The sequence below is a fragment of the Odocoileus virginianus genome, chromosome 2 (genome assembly GCF_023699985.2).
Source record: "Odocoileus virginianus isolate 20LAN1187 ecotype Illinois chromosome 2, Ovbor_1.2, whole genome shotgun sequence".
NCBI classification, from domain to species: Eukaryota; Metazoa; Chordata; class Mammalia; order Artiodactyla; family Cervidae; genus Odocoileus; species Odocoileus virginianus.
This window is the reverse complement of record NC_069675.1, coordinates 35,797,701-35,825,405: the sequence shown is the minus strand read 5'-3', so window position 1 is coordinate 35,825,405 and position 27,705 is coordinate 35,797,701. Positions and strand designations below refer to the sequence as shown.

Below are 27,705 nucleotides of genomic sequence, written 5' to 3'. Positions count from 1 at the left end.
TCACACTCAGTATAATCACCTCCTTTGAATGTTCTATAGCCTTGCGGGTGTGTGTGTGCAAAATCGCTTCAGTCCCCATGGACTGTAGCCCACCAGGCTCCCCTGTCCACGAGATTCTTCAGGCAAGAACACTGGAGTGGGTTGCCATGCCCTTCTCCAGGGGATCTTGCTGACCCAGGGATTGAACCTGTGTCTCCTGTAGCTCCTGCATTGCAGGCAGATTTTTAACCACTGCGCCACCAGGGAAGCCACTCCTATAGCCTTATTACCAACCAATAACATATGGCAAAGGGGATGGATGTATTACATGTATGTGACGATACGATTATGTTATTTCAAATTATTTAAAGGCATTGTTTTTCTTTTTCCCTTGCTTGCTTTGAGGAAGCAAGCAGCCACGTTGGGGGAGCCCCACGTGATAAGGAACTTCAGGCAGCTTCTGAGAGCTGAGGGTGGCCTCTGGCCAACAGCCAGCAAGAAACAGAAGCCCTCAGTCCTACACTCACAGAAACAAAACTCTGCCAACAACCTGAGTGATCTTAGAGGCAGATCCTTCCATAGTGAAGCCTCAGATGAGACCACAGCCCTGATCTTTACCGCAGCCTTACAAAACCTTACCCAGAAGACCCAGTTAAACTGTTCAGACTCCTGACCGACAAAGAAACCATCAGATGATGAATGTTTTTGTTTCAAGCTAAGTTTGTGTCAGTTTGTTATATGGAAATAGATAATACAGCATTTGCCTGATCTTTGGAGAGAAGGTCTCCTCTAATTTGGTAACCTAAGAGTCCCATGTTGCCTCACCCTGGCTCCAGTTCTGATGTGAATTGTGGTTTAGGATATGTGCAAACACAGTACCTGAACAAGCAGTGTCATTGGGCCGCTTTTATCAATTTCCAGGATCTCTCCATTTTTTGTTCCCACCAGGATATGTCCATGTCCCAAAGTGATGGCACGGATTGAAGGATTATCTTCCAAAAGCAAGCCTGAGGAGGGGAAATATTGCATTTAATATTATAAATGTTGTATTTAATATAACAAAAATAAAATGATTATAGTTTATATAAATTCTGTTTTTATAGTTCCAAAGTACTAAGTACTAGGCAATGCTCTTTGATATTTCTACCAACGGCCACAAGCTCTGAATGTGGAACAAGAGGGGAGAGTTGACTTGGTCATGGTTTTCTAAGAACTTCATTACTATCTTTTTCATTCCTATGAACAGGAAGACTTCCATTGCATACTCGGGAGTGGCACCTTTTGAGCTAGTTGACAAGGCTGCTCTTTTAATGGCGTAAGTCTTCAAGCATCTTTCAAACATATCATCCCAGAGCTCCACAATTCCATCCTTTCCACCTGTTACAAAACCCTGTGAAGGCACACGTCAGAAGGATTATATACACATCAAAGTGACAAGGGCCCACCCAGCCTCAACAGGATTCCCCCTTGGGTAAAGAAACTTTGTCTGTTTTCTTCCTAAGTATGGAGACTGAAAAACCTGATGATAACACAATATTTTCTGGACACATCTCCCCTCATTTCTCTAGCACTATTAAACACTTTCTCACTGTGTGTCCATTTCACTTTCTCCAGACCATTGATTCGAATTTAGCACCCTGGATTACGGATGGCTGTTTCTGTGCCCAGTTCCCTGACTGGGATGTGGACTGCCTGAGAACAGGACCAGCCTCAAAGTTTGCAGAGTTTCTGATATCTCATATGCTCATGCTGAGTGAACAGGAATTAATGTCACAATCAAAAATGATTGTTAATTATTTTTAAATATTTACTTCCAGGAAAAACATCATTATTTTTCTATTACTAATAACTTAAGTATTTCATGTAACAAGAATATCTTGCTCTTCTGTTCATGCGATATCAATTTCTACCATAATTAAGATTCAGATTAATTTTTATAAAACCTGGAAAGTATAAAGCCTAGCATATTGGATACTTTTTTGCTAGACAATGATCTTTATTCTTATTCTAAGTTTATGATTTCTTGGTCTTATTAGTTTTCCTTTTTGGCAACTACCAACTGTTCTTAGAAATTTTTTAAAAAGAAAATTACTGACTAATTCATTCTGCTTTCTCAGAAACTTTTAATTTACTTCATTTCAATGATGTTCAAAAGGAAATAATATTTTGAAGTTTATTACATTAAATATCTTAAATATCCTTATTTATCCTCATTATAGACGGTGAACCTATAGACATTTACTCCCAAAATTAAACCTAAATGCAGTATATTATAATATGATATTCCTGCCTTTTCCCATGATCTTTAAGCTTAAGTTACCAAGCAATAAAAGAGTTTAAACATGCTATATCACGTCAACTTCCGAGTCTACAAAAATTTTCTTTCTGCCTTAATCTTCTCTAAAATTTGCAGTTTAACCAAAACAAATTGCTAGTGAAAAACAGTTGTACCACTAAAACAATCACTGTAGTTACACATCTAACAGGAACCTACTTCTATAGCAGGATCAGCATATTTACCTGGGAATAAGCAAATGCAAAATAAATCTCTTACTATGCTGTATTGGGTGGCTTAGGCTGTTTGGAGGTCAGAGAAAATGCAAAAAGTGGTACCATCCGCAAACCAGCAGTGAATAAAACATTTCTATTTTCTGGCAAATTGATTGAAGGAAGTGTTTTAAGAGCACTGAAGGTAAGTATGATCTTTTTAAAGTAAACATAATTGTTTTTTGGCCATACCTTGAACATATGGGATCTTAGTGCCCTGACTAGAGATGGTACCCATGCCCTCTGCAGTGGAACCTAAACATTGTACTGCCAGGGAAGTCCCCAGTGTGATCTTTATTTAGAAAGAACAACACCGCCACAAGGCAGGAGGTTAGCTGGACAGATCAGGACAAAGACAAGCCTGAGGAGACATACAGCTGGTGTGAGGGTTAACTTTGCGTATCAACTGACTGGCCGCAGGGTACTCGGATTAAACATGACTCCTGTGTGTGTCTGAGATGGTCTTACTGGATGAGATCAGTGTTTGAATTGGTAGACTCATTAAGCTGCCCTACCCAGTGTGGGTGGACATCATCTAATCCTTTGAGAGCCTGAGTAAAACAAGAGATAGACGAAGGACAAAATTGCCCTCCTTTTATTCTGATTGATTGAGCTGGGACATCTTATCTTTCCCCAGCAGATCAGGACTTACGCCATTGGCTTCTCTGGTCCTCAGGCCCTTGGACTTGAACTCAATTGCACCATCGACTTTTCTGGGTCTCCAGTTTGCAGATGGCTTAGGGAGACTTCTCAGCCTCCAAAAGCACATGAACCAATTCCTTATAATAAACCTCCTTTTTGTGTATGTATATCTCTGTCTACATCTACATCCTATTGGTTCTGTTTCTCTGGAGGATCCTGACTAACACAGCCAGGACTCTGACACGCTTATTAAAGCTGAGCCTGTCTACACAGGAACAAGCTGGTTATCAATATAACTTCAGGTCAAATTGATGGGAGGGACAATAACCCAGCTATTACGCATTTCCAGGTTTCTGCTCATTATGCCACTGAGGAGGAAGACTGCGTGGAAATATTTCTCGGACTCTTGCTACTGTGTGCCTACATTTATCTCAGCACTTCTTAAGGAGTTCTTAGGAGTGACAGCCAGGAAAAATAAGTATGAAAAAAGAAGAGACAAATTGCACATAAAGATATAATTATAAACGGAAGAGAAATTTAAAGACCACTTGTGCTTCCCCTCCATCCGTGACAACTACATTCTAATTCAGAGAGCACTGTTTTTACACATGGGCATCCTCTTGGTGTGGACCTTGCCAAGTCTAATTTAAAGTTCTAGGAAGCTAATGAGGAAAATAGATCATACCTTATCCAATGCATACATAGCAAACACAGGCCCGTCATGAGCTTTCACTGTCTTCAGTAGAAGAATATCTTTCCAAATAAAAATATCTCCAGTAGCTGCTCCAGAGAACACCAGATCTTCCATTCGCCCATAAGAAACACACATCATTGTTTCCAATTTTCCAACACTTCCAAAAATTCCCCTCTTAGAGGTGAAGCCTCCACCTGGAGTGGACCAAGAGTACTTAATACTTTGAAAAACTGACATCTTCTGTGGGCATTTAGAACGACTATCTTCAGTGGAAAATCCAGTGTGTCTACACTGCTTTGTTTAGTCGCTAAGTCATGTCTGACTCTTTGCGACCCCATGGACCTGATGATCCATCGGCTCCACTGTCCATGGGAATTCTCAGGCAAGAATACTGGAAGGGGTTGTCATTTCTTTCTCCAGGGTATCATCCTGACTCAGGGATCAAACCCGTGTCTCCTGCATCACAGGTGGATTCTTTACCACTGGGCCACCTGGGAAGCCCCATGTGTCTACATAAAGGTGTATAAAAATGGCAGAAAACATCATAACAAAAACATTATAAATGGTTTTCTCCTTCACACATTAATTCAGTGCTTGTTGAATCCCTACTTTGTGGCAGGCATAGTGGTCAACATTGGGCTATAAAGGTGAAAGGAAACAGTTCCTGCCTTCAAGGAACTCAAGGTCTGGCTGGGGAGAGAATGTGATATAATCCTCTAAGTAAGCAAGGCTCAGGGCAAGGTTTGTGCCAGCCAGAGGGAGGGGTGACTAAGTGTCCCAGGAAGCCAGGCAAGTCTTCCTGAATGCTGACCAAAGAATCAACACAGCAGCAGCTGTAAGGTAAAATGTAAACATGTTTTGTGTATCTTTTGCCTCGATTTTTATTATGGCAACTTCAAGGTGAGAAAACTGAATCCCTGTGTAGAAGAACATCAGGTTTGTTCCTTATATATTCACATTTCCCTGAACTTTCTGACTAGCACTGAGAAACCTAAACTCATCCCAGACAACTGTATGCAGGTTGACTCTCCAGACATGGTGGGTGCCATGACCTTTTCTTCAAAAGCAGAAAGCACTGAAGCAGTAACTTATTTATGTTTTGTCCAGTAAAAGATTGGGCTTGATACCAGAGCCAATACTAAGAATTCAGAAACAATCCTAATAAAAAGGCCTGACTTATTAGAAGAATAAGATACTCTTCCATGTTTTGTCCTATTATTTACTCATCCCTATTATCAGCATTATAAACCACAAGTATTTATTTTGACCACTTACTGTGTGTAGTGTACAGTGTAGCGTGTGTGTCGGGGTTAATTCATGTGCTAAATGTAGTGATAAAATAAAAGAGAACCCTCAAAATCCTAAAAATTTTTGTCCACCCAACTAAAGTGATTATTTCCTGCTCAGTAGTCCAACATAATCACTGGTTTCAGAACAATGATGGAATATAAAAATAAGTATTTTCAGAGCACAACGTTTCCAAAACTCTCTAGACACTGATGAATATGCATAGCATCACACAGAGTGTTCTAAGCTTCACAGCTCAGACGTTGTTTGGGAGCAAACATCTTTTAGGCATATTTTAATTTTAGATTGCAGAGAGAGGCTAGGTAGTGGTGGTGGGTTGTTTTTTTTTTTCCCCAGCTACAGTAAAACTTTCAACCACATAAGTGATAAACCCAAACAATACCTGCTTGTTGCCAGAATCTGATGTGCTTGATCCCAACTGTTACCAGTTTGTCAACATGGTGTGGATTACACTTTACCACAAATATCTTATCTTTATGTCCTCTGTAAGAGACAAACAGGGGAAAAACCCTAGTCTTGATGAAAGCACTTTAGAGAGTTTTATTTAGAGCATGCATTTGGTTTCACTTTGATTAAGCACATCTAACAGGACAAGTAAATTACTGAGAGAAGATGATTTAAGATACGCATGGGGGGTGTGCATTAAAATAATGAGCTTTGGCTTTTCTTTGCATATTTGAGTCTTCTTACTCTAACATTGCTACTAGAGTCTACTACTTATGCTTTAAACAAATTAATGAAACATCTAAAATGGATCAGAATGTCTCCATAATATAAAATTGATGCCACCACTATAGAGTTTAATCCTTAGCATACAGAGATCTTGTAGAAGATACTGTAAAAGGGTATTAATGAGAAACTTCAGAAGTAATATTCTTGCTGTGGAAGGCATAACTTTGGGTTAAACAGAGTTTCATCTAGAAATGTATTTATGAGAAACTGAAGACTCTGGCTTACATTCACAGAGAGACAAAGGATGTCATATATTAATTTAAGGCACTCAAGGATGCTATGCATTCAGAAATCTAAGCTTATAACCCAAGAGGCAGAAGCACAAATATAGAAATGAGGACTGACTGTAGGCTGCAGCTGTAAACTGGCATTACACTGTACCTGGGAAATTTCTGTTTCAGAGTATAAAGTAACCACATTAAATTTAAGGATTTATTGATCTTAATGGACTATGTGATGGTCTTCTCTGATATACTGGACCTAACTTTTATTACTAAAAGAAAAGCTATTGATAAAAAAGAATATGACTAATTACCCTTATGACTATAGATACAAAAATCTTAAATAAAATACTAGCAAAGAGACTCCAACAACACATTAACAAAATAGTACACTATGACCAAATTCAAGGGTGTTTCATTATTAAGGAATCAAACAGTACAATTCATCATATTACTATGTGAGAAAAATTATGTTATCATTTTCAACGATGCTGAAAAGGTATTTCACAAAAAATCTAATGGTCATTTATGACTTAAAAAAGTACTCAAATAACACTCAATAAAGTAGAAACTAATGGATGCTTTAGAATTTCTCTTGGACTTTTATAATTTCATGCAGTTCTTAACTCTCACTGAGAAACACAGATTCATTCAAGATCAACCTATACACAGAGTATCTCTTCAATGTTATGTGCCACTATCTTTTTTTAAAAACAGAATGTGTTCAAAGAGTAGCTTCTCCATGGTGTGCTTGTACATGTGTGAACTTGAAAGTCAGATTCTTACTTAATGCTATTCCTGATGAAAGTCAGATTCTTACTTCATGTTATTCCCAATAAAGTCAGGAACAAGACTGTTACCACTACTATTAACATTGTACTGAACATATTATCTAATGAAATTATACAAGGTCTAAAAAATTAAAGACACAGGAACTAGAATGGAAGAGGTAAAACTATTTCTATCTGCAAATGATATAATTCCACGTCTAAAAAATCCAAAAGAAAATAAAGTAAAAACAACTATAAATAATTTAGGAAATTTGTAGTATATAAAATTAAATACAGAGTCAATAACCTTAATATATATTTACATTATCCAGTTGAAAAATACATTGGAAGAAAGGATTATATTTAAAACAATAATAAAAATATCAAGGCATATATTTAATAAGAACTGTGCACTAACATATAAATGAGTATAACAACAAGGGAAAAAACACCCCATATCGGTAATATACATAGAAAAAACATTCCATGTTCTTGGGCTGGAAAATTCAATCATAAAGATGTTAATTCTAGCTTTGTTTATGAATTCAACTTGATTCCAAAAGATAAGAGCATTTTCTATTGTTCTTTTCATATTCTATTACTCTTTTCAGAAAAGAGTGTCTGGTCTTTAATTTGGAGCTAGACACCCTGATTTTAAAGTTCTTATGGAAGAATAAAACAGCAGTATGGCCAAGAAAACCCTGAAAAAGAAAAGCTAAATGGGAAGAGTAGCTCTCCTAGGTATTAAAATAACTTATAAAACCTTCATGATTAAAACAGTGTGGTATTAGTGACAAGCTAATGACTGACAAGTGACTGACAAGCTAATGGTAAAATAGAAAATCTAGAAAGAGACCCAAATGAATATTAAAATGTAGTACATACTGAAGACAGGTCTCAAATCAATGTAGGGGGGGTGAAATGAATACTTAAAATAAATGGTGTATGTTACTAAATGCTGGCAAGGATGTGGAGTAACAGGAATTCTCAATCATTGTTGGTGGGTATGCAAAATGGTACAGTTATTTTGGAAGACATTTTGGTAGTTTCTTACAAAACTAAACATATTCTTACCATAAGACCCAGCAATCATGTTCCTTAGTATTTACCCAAAGGAGTTGAAAATTTATGTCCACCAAAAACCTGCACATGGGTGCTTATGGCAGCTTTAAACTTAATTGCAAAAACTTGGAAGCAACCAAGATGTTCTTCAGGTGAATGGATAAAAAAACTGTGGCACATTCAGAGAACAGAGTATTATTCAGTTCTAAAAAGAAATGAGCTATCAAACCATGAAGAGACATGCTGCTAAGTCACTTCAGTCATGTCCGACTCTGTGCGACCCCATAGACAGCAGCCTACAAGGCTCCCCCATCCCTGGGATTCTCCAGGCAAGAACACTGGAGTGGGTTGCCATTTCCTCCTCCAATGCATGAAAGTGAAAAGTGAAAGTGAAGTCCTTCAGTCGTGTCCGACTCTTTGAGACCCCATGGACTGCAGCCTACCAGGCTCCTCCGTCCATGGGATTTTCCAAGAGTACTGGAGTGGGTCGCCATTGCCTTCTCTGAAGAGACATGGGGGAACTTTAAATGGATACTACTAAGTAAAAGAGGCCAATCTGAAAAGGCTATATATTATATAATTCCAACTAACTGATTTTCTGGAAGAGGCAAAACTATGGAGACAGTTTAAAAAACGAATGGTTTCCAGGATAGAGGAGGAAGGGATGAACAGCCAGAGCACAAAGGATTTTTAGAGAAGTGAAACTATTCTACCATGATGCTATAATGGTAGATACATGTCATCATACACCTGTCAAGACTCACAGAATGTGCAACACCAAGAGTGAACCCTAATGTAAACTGTGGACTTTGGGTGATAATGATGTGTCAATGTAGCTTCATCTGTTATAACAAATGTACCACTCTGGTGCCAGGTGGGGATTTGAAGGAGGCTGGAATAGTGGACATATGGGAACTCTATTATCTGTACAATTTTGCTATGAACTTAAATCTGCTTTAAAAAATAAAGTCTATATAAAAGGGAAAAGAAAAATGGTATTTGGAATACCTTGATAGCTCTAAGGAGAAAGGATAAAATTGAATCTGTGTCTTGAAATACAGAGACACTGGGATAAATTCCAAATGATTTAGAGATCTAAATGTAATGATGGAGCCATGGCAGATTAGAAGAAATCATGAGTGATTACCTTTGAACCTGGCGACAGGGAACACTTTTCTTAATTAGTCTCAAAATCTTGAAGTAGTCAATATTGCTAAATTTGACCACATAAAAATAAAAGCCTTTGCATGATGAAAAACATCATAGCAAACTCAAAAGACAAGTGACAAACTAGGTGAAACACCTCTAAGCTACAGACAACAGACAAATAACCCTAATATTTAAAGAACTACTTCCTGTGTGAAGTGTATTTCAGAGAAACCAAGTGGTTCATGAGGGAAAACTCTTCTTTATAGAAGAATTCTAGCTAGTATGAAGGATGAATAATAGAATTAGAAAACTATCATCTTCAACCCTTAATTAATCAATTTAGCCCAGAGTTGTAAATGGAGGTACAACCATTAGATAACACATTGACAGGAAGCTTTCTAATGGGAGGATGGGATGATGTGACTAGAAACCACGACAGAGCTGACTATTACTAAGAATTGGAGGACCAGACATATGGGGGCAGTGGTGTACCATGGGGTAGACTGGAATGGTGATCTGCCCTGAGAAAGAGGAATTCCACCCCTGTTGTTGTTGAGAATTGCTGGCTCAGGAGAATGATAATAATAATAATAATAATAATAATAATAACAGACTTCCTTTTAGTTGGTTTTATTATTCTTAAAAAAATTCCTGCAGATAATACAAGCACTATTGCTTGTACCTGGCAGGTACTACTCCCACTGCCCCTACCCTCTGGCATGCCGCTGATTATGCTGCCTCTGAGAGAGTGAAACATGAAGTAGGGGTTAGATGTGCTCATGCTCTTGACTGAAAAATTGAACTTAGGGGAAAATATCTGCAAATCATATAACTGAAAAGGGACTGATATCCAGGATATATTTTTAGAAAAAATTACAACTCAATAATTAAAAGGCAAATAACCCAATTAAAAATGGACAAAATATCTAAATAGACAGTTATACAAAGAATATATAAATTATTAACATAAACTTTAGAGAGAATATGCTAGAGAAAACTGAAATGAAAAGTGAGAACAGATATCACAAATTATATCCCCTGCATAGAAAAGAGCATTGCTTTGCTTGCTTATGTCTATACAATGGCAAACAATTAGACAGTTGGAAAAATCTTTTTGGAGAGCACATTTTCAGTTCAGTTCAATCACTCAGTTGTAACCAGCTCTTTGTGACCCCATGCACTGCAGCACGCCAGGCTTCCCTGTCCATCACCAACTCCCAGAGCTTGCTCAAACTCAAGTCCATTGAGTCAGCGATGCCATCCAACCATCTCATCCTCTGTTGTCCCCTTCTCCTCCTGCCTTCAATCTTTCCCAGCATCAGGGTCTTTTCCAGTGAGTCAGCTCTTCTCATCAGGTGGCCAAAGTATTAGAGTTTCAGCTTCAACATCAGTCCTTCCAATGAATATTCAGGACTGATTTCCTTTAGGATGGACTGGTTTGATCTTCTTGCAGTCCAAGGGACTCTCAAGAGTCTCCTCCAACACCACAGTTCAAAAGCATCAATTCTTTGGCACTCAGCTTTCTTTATAGTCCAACTTTCACATCCATACATGACTACTGGAAAAACCTTAGTTTTGACTAGATAGACCTTTGTGGGCAAAGTAATATCTCTGCATTTTAATATGCTGTCTAGGTTGGTCATAGCTTTTCTTCCATGGAGCAAGTGTCTTTTAATTTCATGGCTGCAGTCACTATCTGCAGTGATTTTGGAACCCAAGAAAATAAAGTCTGCCACTATTTCCATCGTTTCCCATCTATTTTCCATGAAGTGATGAGACTGGATGCCATGATCTTTGCTTTTTGAATGTTGAGTTTATACACAGCTTTTTTACTCTCCACTTTCACTTTCATCAAAAGGCTCTTCAGTTTCTCTTTACTTTCTTCCATAAAAGTGGTATCATCTGCATATCTGCACATTTTAGTTTTCATCTAATTTCTTGATGTCATAAAAACCCCAGTGTTGTTTCTTTTGTGGCTAAAATTCTAAACTGACTAATGATGGCAAGTCAATGTTTAGTCAATGTCGTCACCTAAATAAAGAACACTCACTGAATTACCTTTGTCATTTTTTTCCTTTAGACATGTGTTAAATTTGTAGGGAAGTTGCCTACAACTCTGTGTGTGTGTGTGTGTGTGTGTGTGTGTGTGTATAAGAAAAACAAAACAGAAAGAGTTTCATGTCCTACAACTGATGGAATAAGAATGTAGGAGAGTCGGTACTGCTGCCCGAATCCAGGGCAAGTCCCTCTGCCTGTGTCATGGGTAATTTACCAGGTAGGGCCATGTGCAAAGGTAACCCACAACTGGAAGACTGAATTTATGGCTCAGCCCAAGATTGAAAATAGCTTATAATACAGAATAACAAAGAATAAGCCAGGGAACAATGAGAAGAAGAAAGGGAGATGATATATTGGTGAGTGGGGGAAAAAGCAAGTTACAGAGCAATATGTATAATATTCCATATATGAATAAACAGATAAAAATACTCACAGAATATATATCAAAGAATATAGGCTAAAAATGTTAGCCATAGCTATGTCTTGGTAGCAGAATTATGCATCATTTTCTTCTTGGAGATTTTTTGTGCTAACTTTTCTATAATCATGTATTATTTTGAAAACAGAAGAAAATTAATAAATGTTATTTTAAAAAGAGATCCATATTTTAAAAAAAGGAAAGGCGTCAGTTTCATATTCAGGAGACTTGACCACATTCACTAACTGTATGTAAGGGTAGGGACCTAAACTAGATCAAGCAGCAGAGCTAAAACAGAAGTGTATACTCTGAAGGTATATTTACCTGCTCCACACTGCCCTACATGGTCCCTAAGCTTTCTAGTAACACAAGTACTTTTCAGAGTTGAAGTATTCTTGTTATACACCATGATAACTTGCACCTTTTGCCTAAGGTTCCCACTGTTCAAACTTCTGAGATGAAGCTTGTTAATAATAGTCATTGTCCCCTGGTCATGTTACTGGTGTGATAGAAATCCAAAAAAAGGGACATGGAAGTGCCTGATCAATTGTCTCTTTGTTCTGTCCCGAGTGACACTGGCATCAGGCTATTTCATTACCGCCTATAAGACGCTGCTCTAGGTTGTTCAATGGGTTACTTGTATACCAACCTTAAAAAGGAGAAAAAGACTAAACAATTCATTTGTAATGGAGGTGACTGAAGTCATTCATGAAAATTAGCAAAGATCAACAAAAAAGTGTGCAAGGAGATTGGTTCAAGTCTCATCAAGATCTGTAATAAGATCTTTATGGGCTATATCTGAACCTCTCTGATTTCTATGAGCGAATGAAAACATAGGTTCACTTAAACATGCTCACAACTGACAGGTGGCTATTGAGGGTGGGGGGCATACGTAAGCCTCAGGCAGCAGCAGCACCGCAGGTGATACCGTCTCAGCCATGAACTATATCCCTCCTCTCATGGGGAATCTCACATACTGGGTCATGGGCACTACTGTGGAATATCGCCTGCCAGAACCCACAACCTGTGGGACGCAGGTCTGCTGTTGAGCCTGGCTGGCTGATGGTGGCAATGACCGAGACACAGAAGAGCAGAGAGAAGGATATCACTGAGCTAGCCATCCTTTGAGAGTAAATGAGACTCTTGGAGGAGCTATGATGACTCCCGGAAGTCAGTAAGGTCCCGTCAGTGAAGAATTACTCCTTTTTCTTTGTCACTTCTTTCAGGGTCCTGTGTTTAAAGTTTGTATCTTTAAGCACTCTAATCCTCAGGCCATAAGTAGAATTTTAACTTTTTTGTTTGGTTACTTATTTACATAAATATCTATGATTGTTTTAACATTGTATAAATACTATTTATTGCTTAAAAATCTAGTATTCAACCAAAGAACTTTAACAATTCTTGACACACCTTCCTGGAAAGAGCACTGGATGAATGTTACATCTGTGAAATTTTTCTCTGAGGGTAACTCTGCACGTGTCTTCTGCAGGGAATGTGACATACGGCTTGGAAGCAATTCCAAAAATAAATGGCATTATTAACATAATGATAAGTTGCTTTGTGGTAATTAAATAGTAGTAACACTACCAAAAACATCAAACATATACTTCTAAAATATTAATATTTCTTTCTTCCACTTTTATTATTGTTTCTGGCATACAACAAGTAAGCCAATCAGATTTGCAGAGGTTCTAGGAGGGAAATTGAGTTCCTGCGGCTTTTGAAATGTAGACATGTGCTTTACCTGAAATGAACTGTAATACAAATGGTAGTTAGCAGAAATATTAAAGTAAAGTATAGTGTATTAATCTAGGAGAAAAACAGAGTTCTGATTAGAAGCTAAATCTGAGTATCAGCAGGGAGTGATAAAACCATGAGGAATACTAGAGAGACGAAAAGAAAAACCGCTTGGGTAGGCAGATTTATGAGCTGCCATTTGCTGCCAAGAATTCCATCTCAATAGCAGTCATCAGAAGAGCTCCCTTTTTTATCCTAAGATGGTCAGCTGGAGTCCTCAAGACTCCATCTGCTCCTCCTCTGAATCTCCAGCAATTTATAGATCTTCATTTATTAAATCAAATTGTGAAAACCCCCACCTTCCCTCTATTTAATATTTTAGAGGGAAACATCAATTTTAAAAGTGAGTACTGGAGTTCAGAGCCAACAACTTAAAATGATTTTATGGTGCAAGATAAAAAGGAAGTTGGTTTATACAGGGAAGAACCAATAGAGAGATATACTGATAATATGTCTTGGACAACAAATCGTCCTTAGTTGCCAACTATTTTGACCTCTGACCATGGCCAGGCAAACAGCTAAGCCCAAAGCAAGCAGGAATGGAAAGCAATGTTCAGACTTAGGGCTGATTCAGCAGGGAGGGAGGCTGGGGTGCAGGAGGACAGGTGGTCTATAAACAGCAGTCGGTCTTGGAAAGTCTATTTATAAGACAGGGAGATTAGTGAAACAATCTGCCTGCTTTGAAAGCGAGTGGCAGATGTACATGATGGGCCCCCTTTCTGCATGCCACAGCTTCATGACAAATGCTGCTGCCTCCAGTGACATTGACGCTCCTTCGCCAGATGCTAAGACAGTTGGAAAACAAGGGGCAAGGCACAAGGCTGAGAAAAGTGGCTTTTCTACTGCTGGTAAAAAGCTCTGATACAGACAATGCATAGACTACTAAAAGCAAAGTGGTGGATAACTCTCTGGAAAAGATTTCAGCATTCTTCCATTCCCTGAAACAAACATCAATTCCTCTAAGTCAGGTTTGTCACCACGAAATATTACAATATGTTTTCACTTAGGTGTTAAGATTTCTATGTGAATTTCATCTGAATTTGAAGATGACATCTTACCAGAAAAGGCAAACTATTAACATTTACGGAAGTGTGATCACTGGCAGGATGTTGTAAGACCCGGGAAGCTTCTTACCTGGTGGTAGCTATCTTTTCTCCCTTTTTCCAGTCCCAAAACACAATACTGTGAAAATCGTCTAAACCAACCGACACCAGACATTTTCCATCAGCTGTATGAAAACAACACAAATGTCAAATGACTCATTTCTTCAATAAAAAACCAAAACATTTTATATACTGTAAAGAGGAACAAGAAATTGACCTTAGAAGAATACACTAAAGGACCTCACTAAATGAAATGCATTAAGTACTAATAGTGGAGCTTCTCAGCATATAATAAGTGGATGCTGAACTGAATTGCTGATCCAACATTCCAATCTCAGACTCAGGACTAGGGAGAGCTTCTCACGTAAGTCCCCAAAACCTTGTCTATTTTGTGTCAGATAAAGCTCGTGACATTTACTGGAAGAGTCATTTAACTTTGTGACTCTTAGTCTATTCTGAGCTCTAAAAAACTGGTTCTATTTAACCCTCCAAGATAAGAGCATTATAGAAACTAAATTTGACTTGGAAAATTCCTTCAAAAAGTGACTTTATAATTTAAAAAGTCTTAACTTCTTACTTTCCCTGTTTCAAATGTAATATGCTTGCTGTAGGACATTGAGAAAATATAAAAGACATTTAAGAATTTTCCAAATTTCTAGGTCTACATTTGATGCATATCCTATCAGTTTCCCTACATAAATGTGCTTTGAAAAAACAAAACCAGGATCATAGTGAACATACTATTTTTTCCACTTGTTATATGATGAACATTTTTCTCTCGGTATTAAATATTATTTATAATACTGTCAATGATTCGGACAGTCTGTTCGCCAAATAAAATATATGTGTAAGAGATATAATTGAATTTGAAATCAAAATAGTTAATTTGCTTTTTCATTTCAAGACCAAAGAAAAGGTATAGTCAATAAGTCTTTCCTTTGCTGTCTCCTCAGAGCTAGATTTACAGGAGAAGCGTCTCGGGTCAGCAGCTCCTCCCCAGCTTGGAGTAGGCTCGAGACAGTGGCCCAGTTTACCAAGCCTCGGTTTAGCGGGGTGTCTTCTCTGACAACAGGGAACCATTATCAACAGGGTAAAGAAATGAGCATGTGATAAACTGCTTCTTACATAGCCCACTCAAGATTTCAACTGGCATTTTCAAAGATAGCCCTGGTGTAGATGCCAAATTAGGGTAGCCAGGAAATATAAAGGAGCCCTAGTCAAACTGGGATTTCATACAAGCAATGGATAATTTCTTCGTACGAGTATGTCCCTTGCAATATTATATTGCATGAATATTATATTGCATGAGACATACTTGTACAAAGAAATTACTCATTGCTTGTCTAAAATTCAAATTTAACTGGGTCTTCTGTATCCATATTTGCTATAACTAGTGACCCTCTGCAAATGCTGGTTAACTCATGTCCAACCCCTCAGTGACCTTACTTGATCCAGAGACCATCCTCCAACCAATTAGGAACAGTAGTCTGCTCCCTTTCTGGAGGAAAAAGAAAAGTAAGAAAAAGGAAGAGCCTGGCTTAACAAACCAAATCCCCCCCAATCCTCTACTGCTTCTAAGTATGAGGCAAGGATTTGGAAGTTACATGAACTCTTTGAAGCTCCTAGACTATAGTATTAGGTGAAGACATTAACACTTTGCTAAAGGCCTAAATCACCACGAAGTGACTATTATAAACACATGTGTCTTCTGAATCATAATGAATATGTCCTCATGCTCAAATGTTACCAGGATTTAAATTGTGCCTGGTCTCTTTTCATGCATTTGGAAGAAGGGACTGGTGATGACTTCTTGTTCAGAACTACCAACATGACTTTTCCTAGTATCTCTTGGTGTGGCCTGGCTATATATCTATTTTAGCATGTCTCTGTATTTGGTGATTTCATTTTGATTGGAGAGTTCTCATTCCCTTTTTTAGATTGTAAGCTCTTAAGATGTACTTATAGTACTTGTATCACATTTCCAACATGAGCCTCATACTGAGATGTTTTTCAATGAATTTTGATGATACTGGTGACATTAGAAGGATGAGGGAGATAAAAATGGAATGTGTCCATGGATGGTATGGAGGGAACGTTCTGTTACATAAAATTTTAAATCAAACACACTGCACAGATATTCAGTGTCTCCCCCTTTTCTGCATTTGTAAATCCTATATTTTGTTTTCTTTTGTAACCTGGGTCGCTATATTAGATGTCTTCCTTAATGCAAACATTCACACATTTCAAGTGATAGTCCTTTTTTGTTTTTTACATCTTTTGAAGAAGGCCTTAGAGTAAGTTTTTTTTTTTTTGCTCTTTGTTTTTTTTTTATTAGAACTATGAGGCCCCATCAGCTTGTCTTCACAGTTATACCACCTTTCTATCCCAATTTGTGACCTAGCAGCAGTGAAGCCCCGGAGAAGGAAATGGCAACCCACTCCAGTGTTCTTCACTGGAGAATCCCAGGGACGGGGGAGCCTGGTGGGCTGCCGTCTAAGGGGTCGCACAGAGTCGGACACGACTGAAGCGATTTAGCAGCAGCAGCAGCAATGAAGCCCCAGAACAAATCCAGAGGTGCCTTTTCTTTTAGGATGGTGACTTTTTCTTGAATTCTGCAAGTGCGGGGGATTTCTACAGATCACACAGTTTTGAAACATAACTGTGCTGTGCTTAGTCGCTCAGTCGTGTCTGACTCTTTGCGACCCCATGGACTGTAGCCCACCAGGCTCCTCTGTCCATGGAGATTCTCCAGGCAAGAATACTGGAGTGGGTTGCCATGCCCTCCTCCTGGGAATCTTCCCAATCCAGGGATAGAACCCAGGTCTCCCACATTGCAGGTGGATTCTTTACTGTCTAAGCCACCAGGGAAGCGGATTTCTTCCCAGTTTTTATTTCCCCTCACAGTGGCTTAACTTTAGCTTTGAAAAGTCCATTGTTCCTTGACCATTTAGTTGGAGTTTCTGACTTTCAAACGTATTTTTAAGAGTTTAGGAAATGTCCTTTCAATTCTTTCTAGTCACAGTATGTATTAATTATGGATATTTTGTGACATAGTCCGGAAATAATTCTAAGGCACTTAATGTCAACAGTAAAGGGCAAATTAAAAAGAGAAATACTTTATTCAGGCAATTACAAGTTGGCCCTATATTCAGGACTCATAAAAAATGCATAGGTTTTTGGAACTGAAGCACAATGAAATCAAGCAATTTCAGATGTGCCCTTGTGGAAATCACTATTATGCAATGAAGGTTTTTAAAAATATGAGGATGATATTTAGGGTAGAAAATATGTATGTAGCTGAACTTTTCTATTTCTAATTGATTTTCCCTTCATGTAGAAGCACTTTCCTGACTGCAAGCACCAAAACAAAGACCTCCATTTTCCCTAGACAGCGATAATAAATCCACAAGGTTAAAGAGTTGCTCAATTAAGTGACACAATATAAATTCATTCCTTCTTGTTGACATAATTTACAGGTATGGGTTGTATTGTTGGAAATGTTTTTGATTAAAAATGTCTTCTTTTCATTTGCTTTGGAAGAAGGGCAAGAATAGATTAATCTAGATTCCTAGGTATAACTGCTTATCTGTTGTCTAGTTGTCATAGAATGTGCCTACTTTGTATTTCCATGAGAATTTCTTTCTATCATCAGTAGGTCTCCACAACACCCCCCCCCAAATGAGCCAACTTATAAGAGATAGGTGGGTGTGGGGGTACACTGAGGCACACAGATAGGCCCCTGGCTAGATAATATCCAATGTGGGTGCCCTGTTTACATGGTTAAACTGGGAAATGTAAAACATCTCTCTCATCATATTGACTTAAACTCCTCAGTTTCCTGTAAGTATCCAAAAGGAAAGGTACAGTTGCTCCTGCTGCAGTTCACAAAAGTGTTTGGTTCAAGGCTGTTCTAGCACAGGGGTCTCTTTTCACCAGAGGTGAGGGGTCCCATGTGGCAGCCTCTATGCTCTACCACGCCCATGACACATTTACACTGGAGAAAGGGGCTGGGGGTGGCTGGAGCTCTGACCACCGGTTAGGGGGAGGGAGTGAGGAATAAGGGATCACTCTGAGTGACTCTCCTGCTAGAAGTTCATTCCAGCCCTGGTGGAGGGCAGGGGCAGGAAAGGGCAGGAGGATGGGCCGGCAGAGTGATGGCACAGCTCCTGCCACCCAATGGCCCCAGGCCTGGTGACTTTTTTACAGGACCGAGAGCCAGGAGCCCTGGGTCCCTGCTCTGGATCTCAGCCATACCATCAGACCCTCTGGATCTTCATTCTTGGCCTGTAAAGCTGTGCAGGTGTCTGTTTAAGACTAAAGCTGTATCATTATAACACAAGGTACGACTATAAATATAAATTAAACTGAAGAGGCTCAGCTCACACCTTCAGAAGGGCCATAGAAACCACCAAGATCAACCAACCACAGTTCATCTTCATGGAACCATACACAGTGATGGATCAAACACAATAGATACTTCCCCACTTCCTCAATAGTCCTTATTTGTAGTGCTTTCTCAAACTATCACCTAGGTTTTTTGGCGCCATTTATAAAATTAACATGGTATTTAAATTCTGAGACAAAAAAATGTGATTTTCCACAATCAAAAATAACACATTTGCTGCATAAATGGGCTCTTCCCTAGTGACTGTTATCTGGTGAATAGAGAGTGTATTGTTAAAACGGAAATATCTTTTTATGCAGAAAATATTTACCTGAGCATTTCTTAATTTGCCTAAAATAGAATTAGAAGCAGTGACAGAGTCCGCTTCTCAGCCTCTTCTTAAGAGTATCTGGTTTCACTGTCCCGGCAACAATCTGAGGGGCCTGGGATAAACTACTTGTATAGTAGTTTAGAGCATATGAGAAAGTGCATATGACATCCACACAAACCTGTACTGTGTGATTGGTCAGAAAATAAAGATAATTTTCATCCAAAGATGGTTTACTTGTAAAGTTCTAGTAGTAGTAGTGAAAGGCAAGGCAGAGCTCATTAAGCAAAACTTCATTCATTCACATTTTTGGAATAGGCCCTGTGTACACAGCACTGTAACATGCTCAGTGGGGAACAGAGATGGCTAGATGAGTAGTTTACATTCTGAGAGGGCCACAGGAGATGCTAACAAATAACTACAGCACCCCCATGGACTCTAACAGGTACCCTAAGAGCAATAACAACAAATGGGTTAAGCAATGCAGAGGGACAGGGCATTTCTCCCTGGAAGGCTGGAGTATAAAACTTTCAGCCTGAAAAAAAAAAAAAAAAAAAAACTTTCAGCTTGGTCTTAAAGGATGGTTCAACTTAAACATAAGACACATGAGAATAGCACAAGCAAAGGAACACAGGCAAAAAGAAGGGCGGGAGTACATTGAGGCTCTCCAGATAGGTAGATGTAATGGAGCATGATTGGGTTGGTGGGTGAAAACACTGCAAGGGAAGACCAAGGCCAGATCATAGAAGGCCACGAATGTTCAATAAGGGCTCAGCCTAGAGTCAGTCAGCCAAGTGGAGTCCATGGAGCAGACATGTAACTGCACTTCCTCAGGGTTCCAGAAGGGGGCAGGATGGTCTGGAGGAAGTGAGGATGGGATGAGAGAGCAGCATAGCCACCATGGCACAGATGAGAGGACGTTCAGCTTGAGGGAGGAAAGTAGAGAGGGAGGCATATAAGACAGAGACTGGAGTTGTAAAATGGAATTTAACAACCACTATTATATATATTGCACATATTTGAGTGGAATTTAGAAAAAAAGAAATTACAGGAACAGTTTTCTGTAGAAGGTTAGAAATTTTTCCTACAGATCTAATATCTACAGTTGGGATTATTAAAAATTTCTAGGCAAAAACACCTTTTGGGTTTTAACCCTCATTTTTCAATTCCAGCATAAAGAAATGGCCTTACTCTGAAGAAAATTATATTCATCAGTTAGTATAAAAACCTCACTGTGTTCAAATTTTAAATTAAAGAGATAGAAACATCAGTTCTATTTTTTCAATATGAAATCTGACTTTCAAAACACCAGTGTTGTAAAGTGGCCTTTTGCAGAGAATTTGCAGCCCTCCCTCTAGTCCTTTATATTTTAAATCACAAGTGCTGTCTTTCCATTTATTTAAAGAGATGAAATTGATGCTCTGAGTCACTGCCAGACATTTGCAATGACGGCTTTCAATGGCAACAGCTGCTCTGGATTTCAAATCTCTCAAGCAAATGCAGAACACAGTGTGAGCTCTGGGTAAGGACTTAGGAGAGAGGAAATGAGGGGGAGGAAAGGAGGTGTGGTCTAAAGGCCATGTTTTTAGTGAGGTATTCACATATCCGATTTTCAATCTAAGACTGGGCAGCTGACACACAAAGGGCTCACCTCCTTACAAGCAGGACTAAACCAAATCAAAGGGTTAAAAAAAACAAAAAACCCAAAGTAAATGTGGGACTGTCTGTCAGCGACTCTGGCGGCAAACTGGTGCTTACCTGAGAAATCGAGGGCACACACTCCTCTCTGATGCTGTCCTTTCAACAGTGACAAACATTTTAGAGTCTGCGTGTCCCAGACATGAATAGCTGCATCTCTTCCAACCTTAAATAAAAGGATGAGTGTTATTAACAACTTATAAATTATAAAAAAAGTGATTTTGTTCCTTAGAGTCAAGTGCCGCTCAGAAATCAAACCCCACATATGTGGAGAGTAGGAAGACCCTCAGAAATATCCTGGTCCGACTCCACTGCTTTTCAGAAGAGGAAGCTGAGGAACCAAGAGTCTAAATGTCTTGACGGGTCCCAGCAGAGCCTGACCTGGTGTATGGCTCCCAGTTAACGGACATTTAAGACTCTAGTCTTCTGGGCTTTGTTCTGTCAGTAAGTTCTATCCTTCCCTTCCCACCTTCTCAACTCTATACACGATTCCACTCCTTGATCAAAAAATTCAACTGTTCGTTTTCATGACACTATCTATCCTAAGAGTGCTTTTACTTGCCTCAATTATTTACCCACCTCAAGGAGGCCTGGCCCTACTTCTACCCCTGGGAAGTGAAAGTTTCAAGGCTTAACTTTATCATTAGGTGGCTTCCCCTCAAGGGGACACAAGCTTCTATCACACCAATTCCCAACAACAGATAAAACTATACCACTAAATTGGTTTTCCTCACTTATAATGGTGGTGGAGGTTTAGTCGCTAAGTTGTGTCTGATTCTTGCGACCCCATGGACTATAGCCCTCCAGGTTCCTCTGTCCATGGGATTCTCCAGGCAAGAATACTGGAGTGGGTTGCCATTTCCTTCTCCAGGGGATCTTCCCAACCCAGGAATTGAACCTGGGTCTCCTGCATTGCAGGCAGATTCTTTACTGACTGAGCTACAAGGGAAGCTGCCACACTTATAATACACAGGGGGGAAAAAGTCCTTGTTGGGTATGATGACTCTAAAAGGAAAAATGGGACATGAAGCCATGCATGTAACTCAGCAGAGTCCACCCAACTCTCACACTGGCCTGTGGAGGCCCAATTACCCCAGGAGAGGGTACTGGCATACTGGTCTGCTTCCCACCAATTACAGTGTAAAGTGTGGTGAATCCTCAGGGGTTTAGGTCAAGAACCAGTCTCTGGTTTTTCTTTCAAAGGATGTTAAACACTCATGAATCAAGCATCATCTGTTTCTAAGAAAGACAAAAAAGGGGAAGGGAGCAGGAAAGAGTGAAAAGGCAAAGCAGTGATCAATTACTTATAAAATTTAATGTCAGCTAAGACAGAATAGATGATCTAATTTACAGTTGGAAGAGAAGAAAATCATGTTTAAATTAATGGCTCTTTCCTTCTGGGGGATTATAATCCTTTGACAAATAATATAAGAGCTATGAACTCTTTCTCCACCAAATGCACATTTCTGGGGGCTGACTCTCTACATACCTCAGTTTCATCCAAGGCTATGAACATCAGGCTATAAACCCTGTTCAAAGACTTCTACCTCCTGTCAAGTCTCAGAAATAGTTTGTTGTCTCATGTTAATCTTTGACCCTCATGAAAGTGAAAGGGAACGTGAACGTCACTCAGTTGTCTCTGACTCTTTGCAACCCCATGGACTATGCAGTCCATGGAATTCTCCAGATCAGAATACTGGAGTGGGTAGCTATCCTTCTCCAGGAGATCCTCCCAACCCAGGAATCAAACCCAGGTCTCTTCATACCAGTAGTTTTTCTTGGAATTTGCCACTCTGATGTTGAGGATCAGGTGGAGTAATTCCTACAGTTAAAAGCTCATGATAAAACCAAATAAAAATGCAATTTAAACACTGGTAGAAAAGAGCACAATACTGAAAATACTGTCAACAATACTATTGCTTTACCAGCAAGATGTGAATTTAACAGATTCTTTGTTTGCTGAATTGAACACAGAGCTCTGTTTTGAGCAGCTTTTCAATTATAGACTCAATCCAAAGTTTAGGCATTCCAAGATGGTTCAGATAAAATTTAGTTTTTTGAAGGCTAAAATATAAAATAATGAGCCCAAATTAATACAACTTTTAAGTTCTATAACAATAACTATACACTAGATGTTACACTGGTATTAAAATATGGTTTATTCAGTAAACAGTTTTGAGTACCTAGGATATACTGAGTTCTTTTTTTTTTTTTTTTTTTTTTATACTGAGTTCTGAGTAAGGAGGTAAATATAGTAAGACTTCATGGAACTTACATTATTTTAGTTTCACCTAATCCTGTTCACAGATTTCATCATGTCAGAATAAGAATCCCTCAAAGGCTTCCCAAAAGTTCTGGTATGTATTGGTTGATTTTCCCACCACCATGAAATGATCCTGTACTCACTGCACCTTCAACTTCCTGAGCTGTGCTAAGTCGCTTCAGTCGTATCCGACTCTCTGCAACGCTATGGACAATGGCCTGCCAGGCTCCTCTGTCCATGGGATTCTCTAGGCAAGAAGACTGGTGTGGGTTGCCATGTCCTTCTCCAGGGGACCTTCCCAACCCAGGGATCAAACCCCGATATGTATTGATTGATTTTTCCCACCATTATGAAATGACTCAGCATTCACTGCACCTTCAAATTCCTACCTCAGGTTTATTTCTACCAAGTATTTCTTGAGTTTCTTATATGTAAGTTGAGTTCAAAATTAAATCCTCTCTCTTCAGCTAAATCTGCATCTTACAGGGGAGATATATACCTGCCCAGTGGCCACGTAGTCCTTCACCGGATGAATGGTCAGGCTGAGAATGTCATCGTCGTGTCCCAGGTACAGTCTCTGCGAGTGTTGCTGCCTATTGTACACAACGGCAACTGCAGCAATGTGATAGACCACTTCTCCAGCTTGTGTGTAGAACAGATTGTTTCTACAATCATAGCCTCTGTAACTGAAGCACAGGTCCAAGAAACACACAGAAGTTGAATAAGCAGTGAATGTACAGAGCAGAAGTTGTGAGAAGATAAAGTTGACATGCTAACACGGACATGGACAAGTAGAACTTGGGTGTCTCCACAGTTGCCTGTGGCCGTGATCTTCAATGAGGGAATGAGGATCTCTGAAGGCAAGTGATGACTTTCAAAGGGGCAAATGGACACTGGTAATTTTAACAGAATTTACTTCCAGATCCTCAGCTACTATATGTGCTTTCTCTTGAAACTGACCAGTCTGAGAACACACCTCTGATGAGGGGCAGGTTTTCCTTTCCCACTTCCCATTTCCTAACTGCCTTCCTCCCAGTTTAGGAAGTTAATCCTCTCACTCATCTGGAATCTTACTATGGTGTGCTGCCTTCGAATGGCGAACCTTCCAGGGACACCAAAACAATTTTTTGCTTTTAACAAAATTGAAGAGTGATTTAACTGAATTGTCAGCTGATGGATCATTAAGTTACATTTTTGTGTGATACATCAAAATCACAATCTATATTTTTGGCCTGTGACTCAAGAGGAATTTAAAGAATTGATTACTATCGCTGTGATAAAACTCCCTCTATTCTCATCTACTTACGTAAGTAGATGTAAGTTTTCTTAGTGCTTACATTAAAAAGTGCAAAATTGGAATACATAAAATGCTAAACTGTATTACCATCTAGCAATAAGAAAGATATATGCAGGATGGCTGCTATCCAAAAGTCTACAAGCAATAAACGCTGGAGAGGGTGTGGAGAAAAGGGAACCCTCTTACACTGTTGGTGGGAATGCAAACTAGTACAGCCGCTATGGAGAACAGTGTGGAGATTCCTTAAAAAACTGGAAATAGAACTGCCATATGACCCAGCAATCCCACTCTTGGGCATACACACCAAGGAAACCAGATCTGAAAGAGACACGTGCATCCCAATGTTCATCGCAGCACTGTTTATAATTGCCAGGACATGGAAGCAACCTAGATAGATGCCCATCAGCAGATGAATGGATAAGAAAGCTGTGGTACATATACACAATGGAATATTACTCAGCCACTAAAAAGAATACATTTGAATCAGTTCTAATGAGATGGATGAAACTGGAGCCCATTATACAGAGTGAAGGAAGCTGGAAAGATAAACACCAATACAGTATACTAACGCATATATATGGAATTTAGAAAGATGGTAACGATAACCCTATATGCAAGACAGAAAAAGAGACACAGATGTATAGAACAAACTTTTGGACTCTATGGGAGAAGGGGAGGGTGGGATGATCTGACAGAAGAGTGTTGAAACATATATATTATCGAGTGTGAAACAGATCACCAGTCCAGGTTGGATGCATGAGACAAGTGCTCGGGGCTGGTGCACTGGGATGACCCAGAGGGATGGGATGGGGAGGGAGGTGGGAGGGGAGTTCAGGATGGGGAACACATGTAAATCCATGGCTGATTCATGTCAATGTATGGCAAAAACCACTACAATATTGTAAAGTAATTAGCCTCCAACTAATAAAAATAAATGGAAAAAAAAAATAAAAAGTGCAAAATTGGAATAGATAAAATGCTAAACTCTATTACCATCTAGCAATAAGAAATACATATGCATGTATATCTGAACTCATTGAAAAAATTCTATCTTAATATTCTTTCCAATAAAATTTTTTGTTTAATAACTGTTTATCAGAATTTATACTATCTTATGTTGATTTAGCCAGCTATTATTAATATTAATAGTTATAATAATAATTAAATCAAGAAAAAAAATGTGTTAGTGCTAAGAGCAGCACTGTCCAATAGAAATATTATGTAAATCACATAGGTAATTTAAAAAGTTATAATTGTCACACTAGAAAATGAAAAGTAACAGATGAAATTTATCCTAAGAATATTTAACCCAATGTCTAAAATATTATCATGTCCACCTGTAATCAATATAAAACATTTTAATGATGTGTATGGTTTTTTACATTAAGTCTTCAAAATCTGGTGTGCATTTTCTATATACAGCACATCTTAATTCAGAGCAGTCACATTTCAAGTGTTCATTGCCTACAAGTAGATACTGTATTGGAGAGCATAGAGTTAGAAAGTTATGATCACAGGGAATTAAATTTAATTTGAACTGATAGATATGTTTTTCCTTGTTGAAGTTAAGACAGGGTGATCAATAAAAGACTTACCAGCATAAAAATAATACGTTAGGGTAAAACTCTGTGGGAGGAGTAGAATAGAAATATGGGTTCATGCATTTTTTAAACTGATGATGATGGAAATCAAATGTCTATGGCATTTAGGTTCCATTGGAGCTATTTAAATAAATAATCTGAGTATTTATAAAACAGTAGCTATTATGCTCTTTACAAGCATTTAAGCTTAGGTTGAAAAATCTTTGATGTCAACTTAAAATGTGGAAGGTTGCACATGATTTTCAAAATTCAAAATTATTTAGGACATATATGAACAAAAGTGTTTCAAAGAAAGGTTGTCCTGGGAAAGCCAGTTGAATAGAGCAGGAGTTATAGAATGAGGAAGCAGAGATGGAGAGAATGAAATGAAATAACAAGGAGTGACAGTATCACATGCATCACGAAAGGACATGAAGCACGAAAAATCTAGACACGCACACTGAGGTGGACTCAGAACACTGGGAAAACTGGACAGAGTCACGGTTAAAATATTGAGCACAAGTAAGTGCAAGGTGGAGAGGAAAGCCAGCCTGAAGTGGGGCGGCACTGAAAAGGGCGACAAGTTGATAAGGCGGGCGCCATGTCACCTACCCATGTATGAACTGGAGTTTCAGGCTGTCCTCAGGAGCCTTTTCTCTTTTGAGGAAGGGCACTGCATGGTTTTTCTCTTTACTTTGTTGCTTTAGCTGAGGTAGATCTTCTTTGTAAACCTTTGTGGGTAACAGAAACACTTAGTGAGACACTCTTCAGGTTTCAAATACATAAATATCTTGGCATTCTCAGGAAATCTTTAATTGCAGGAAATCAAGTTTTTTAAAACATTAGAAATTAAAAGTGGTCACAGGAGAAAAAGAAGGGCATTATATAACGGTAAAGGGGTCAACTTATTGAGAAGGTTTAACAATGGTAAATATTTATGCCCCTCAAAGCATCTAAATCTGCAAAGCCTATATTAACAACTAAAACAAGAAATAAATATCAATACAATAATAGTTGGGAACTGTAAAATCCCACTCTCAACAATGGACTGATCATCCAGAGAATCAATAATGAAACAGATTTGAACAATACCACAGGCCGAAAGAATAGATGCTTTCAAACTGTGGTGCTGGAGAAGACTCTTGAGAGTCCCTTGGACAGCAAGGAGATCAGACTAGTCAATCTTAAAGGAAATCAACCCTGAATATTCATTGGAAGGGCTGATGCTGAAGCACCAAAACCTTGGCCACCTGATGTGAATAACCAACTCACTGGAAAAGACCCTGATGCTTAGAAAGACTGAAGGCAGAAGGAGAAGAGGATGACAGAAGATGAGATGGTTGGATGGCATCACTGATGCAATGCACATGAACTTAGGCAAACTCTGGGAGATGGTGGGGGACAGGGAGGCCTGGTGTGCTGCAGTCCGTGGGGTTGCAAAGAGTTGGACATGACTTGGCAGTAAACAACAACAACAACAGACCAAATATTCTAACAAACAAATATGGAACTTCTCATTTATCAGCAGCAGAATACACATTCTTCTCAAGTGCAAAAGGAACATTTTCTAGGACAGATAATGTTAGACCACAAAACAAGGCTCAATAAATTTAAAAAGGCTGAAATTATATCAAGTATCTTTTTCTGACCACTATTGTATGAAACCAGAGATAAG

At 38.9% G+C, this 27,705-nt stretch overlaps 1 protein-coding gene across 9 annotated transcripts in view; it reads right to left on the bottom strand.

The window, feature by feature from the left end:
* The window catches only part of EML6 (EMAP like 6), a 279,303-nt gene that overhangs the window by 68,236 nt on the left and 183,362 nt on the right, over positions 1-27,705 (bottom strand). For all 9 annotated transcript variants that reach the window (XR_011492041.1, XM_070478386.1, XM_070478384.1 and 6 more), the window contains 8 exons: positions 26,643-26,761; positions 23,653-23,839; positions 20,951-21,056; positions 14,512-14,605; positions 5,553-5,653; positions 3,854-4,056; positions 1,258-1,369; positions 859-986 (listed from right to left, as the gene is read on the bottom strand). Coding sequence is in view for 8 of the 9 variants with exons in the window: in XM_070478386.1 (XP_070334487.1) it covers positions 859-986; positions 1,258-1,369; positions 3,854-4,056; positions 5,553-5,653; positions 14,512-14,605; positions 20,951-21,056; positions 23,653-23,839; positions 26,643-26,761 (1,050 nt within the window). In the remaining variant the exon portion in view is untranslated. The remainder of the gene's footprint in view (positions 1-858; positions 987-1,257; positions 1,370-3,853; positions 4,057-5,552; positions 5,654-14,511; positions 14,606-20,950; positions 21,057-23,652; positions 23,840-26,642; positions 26,762-27,705) is intronic.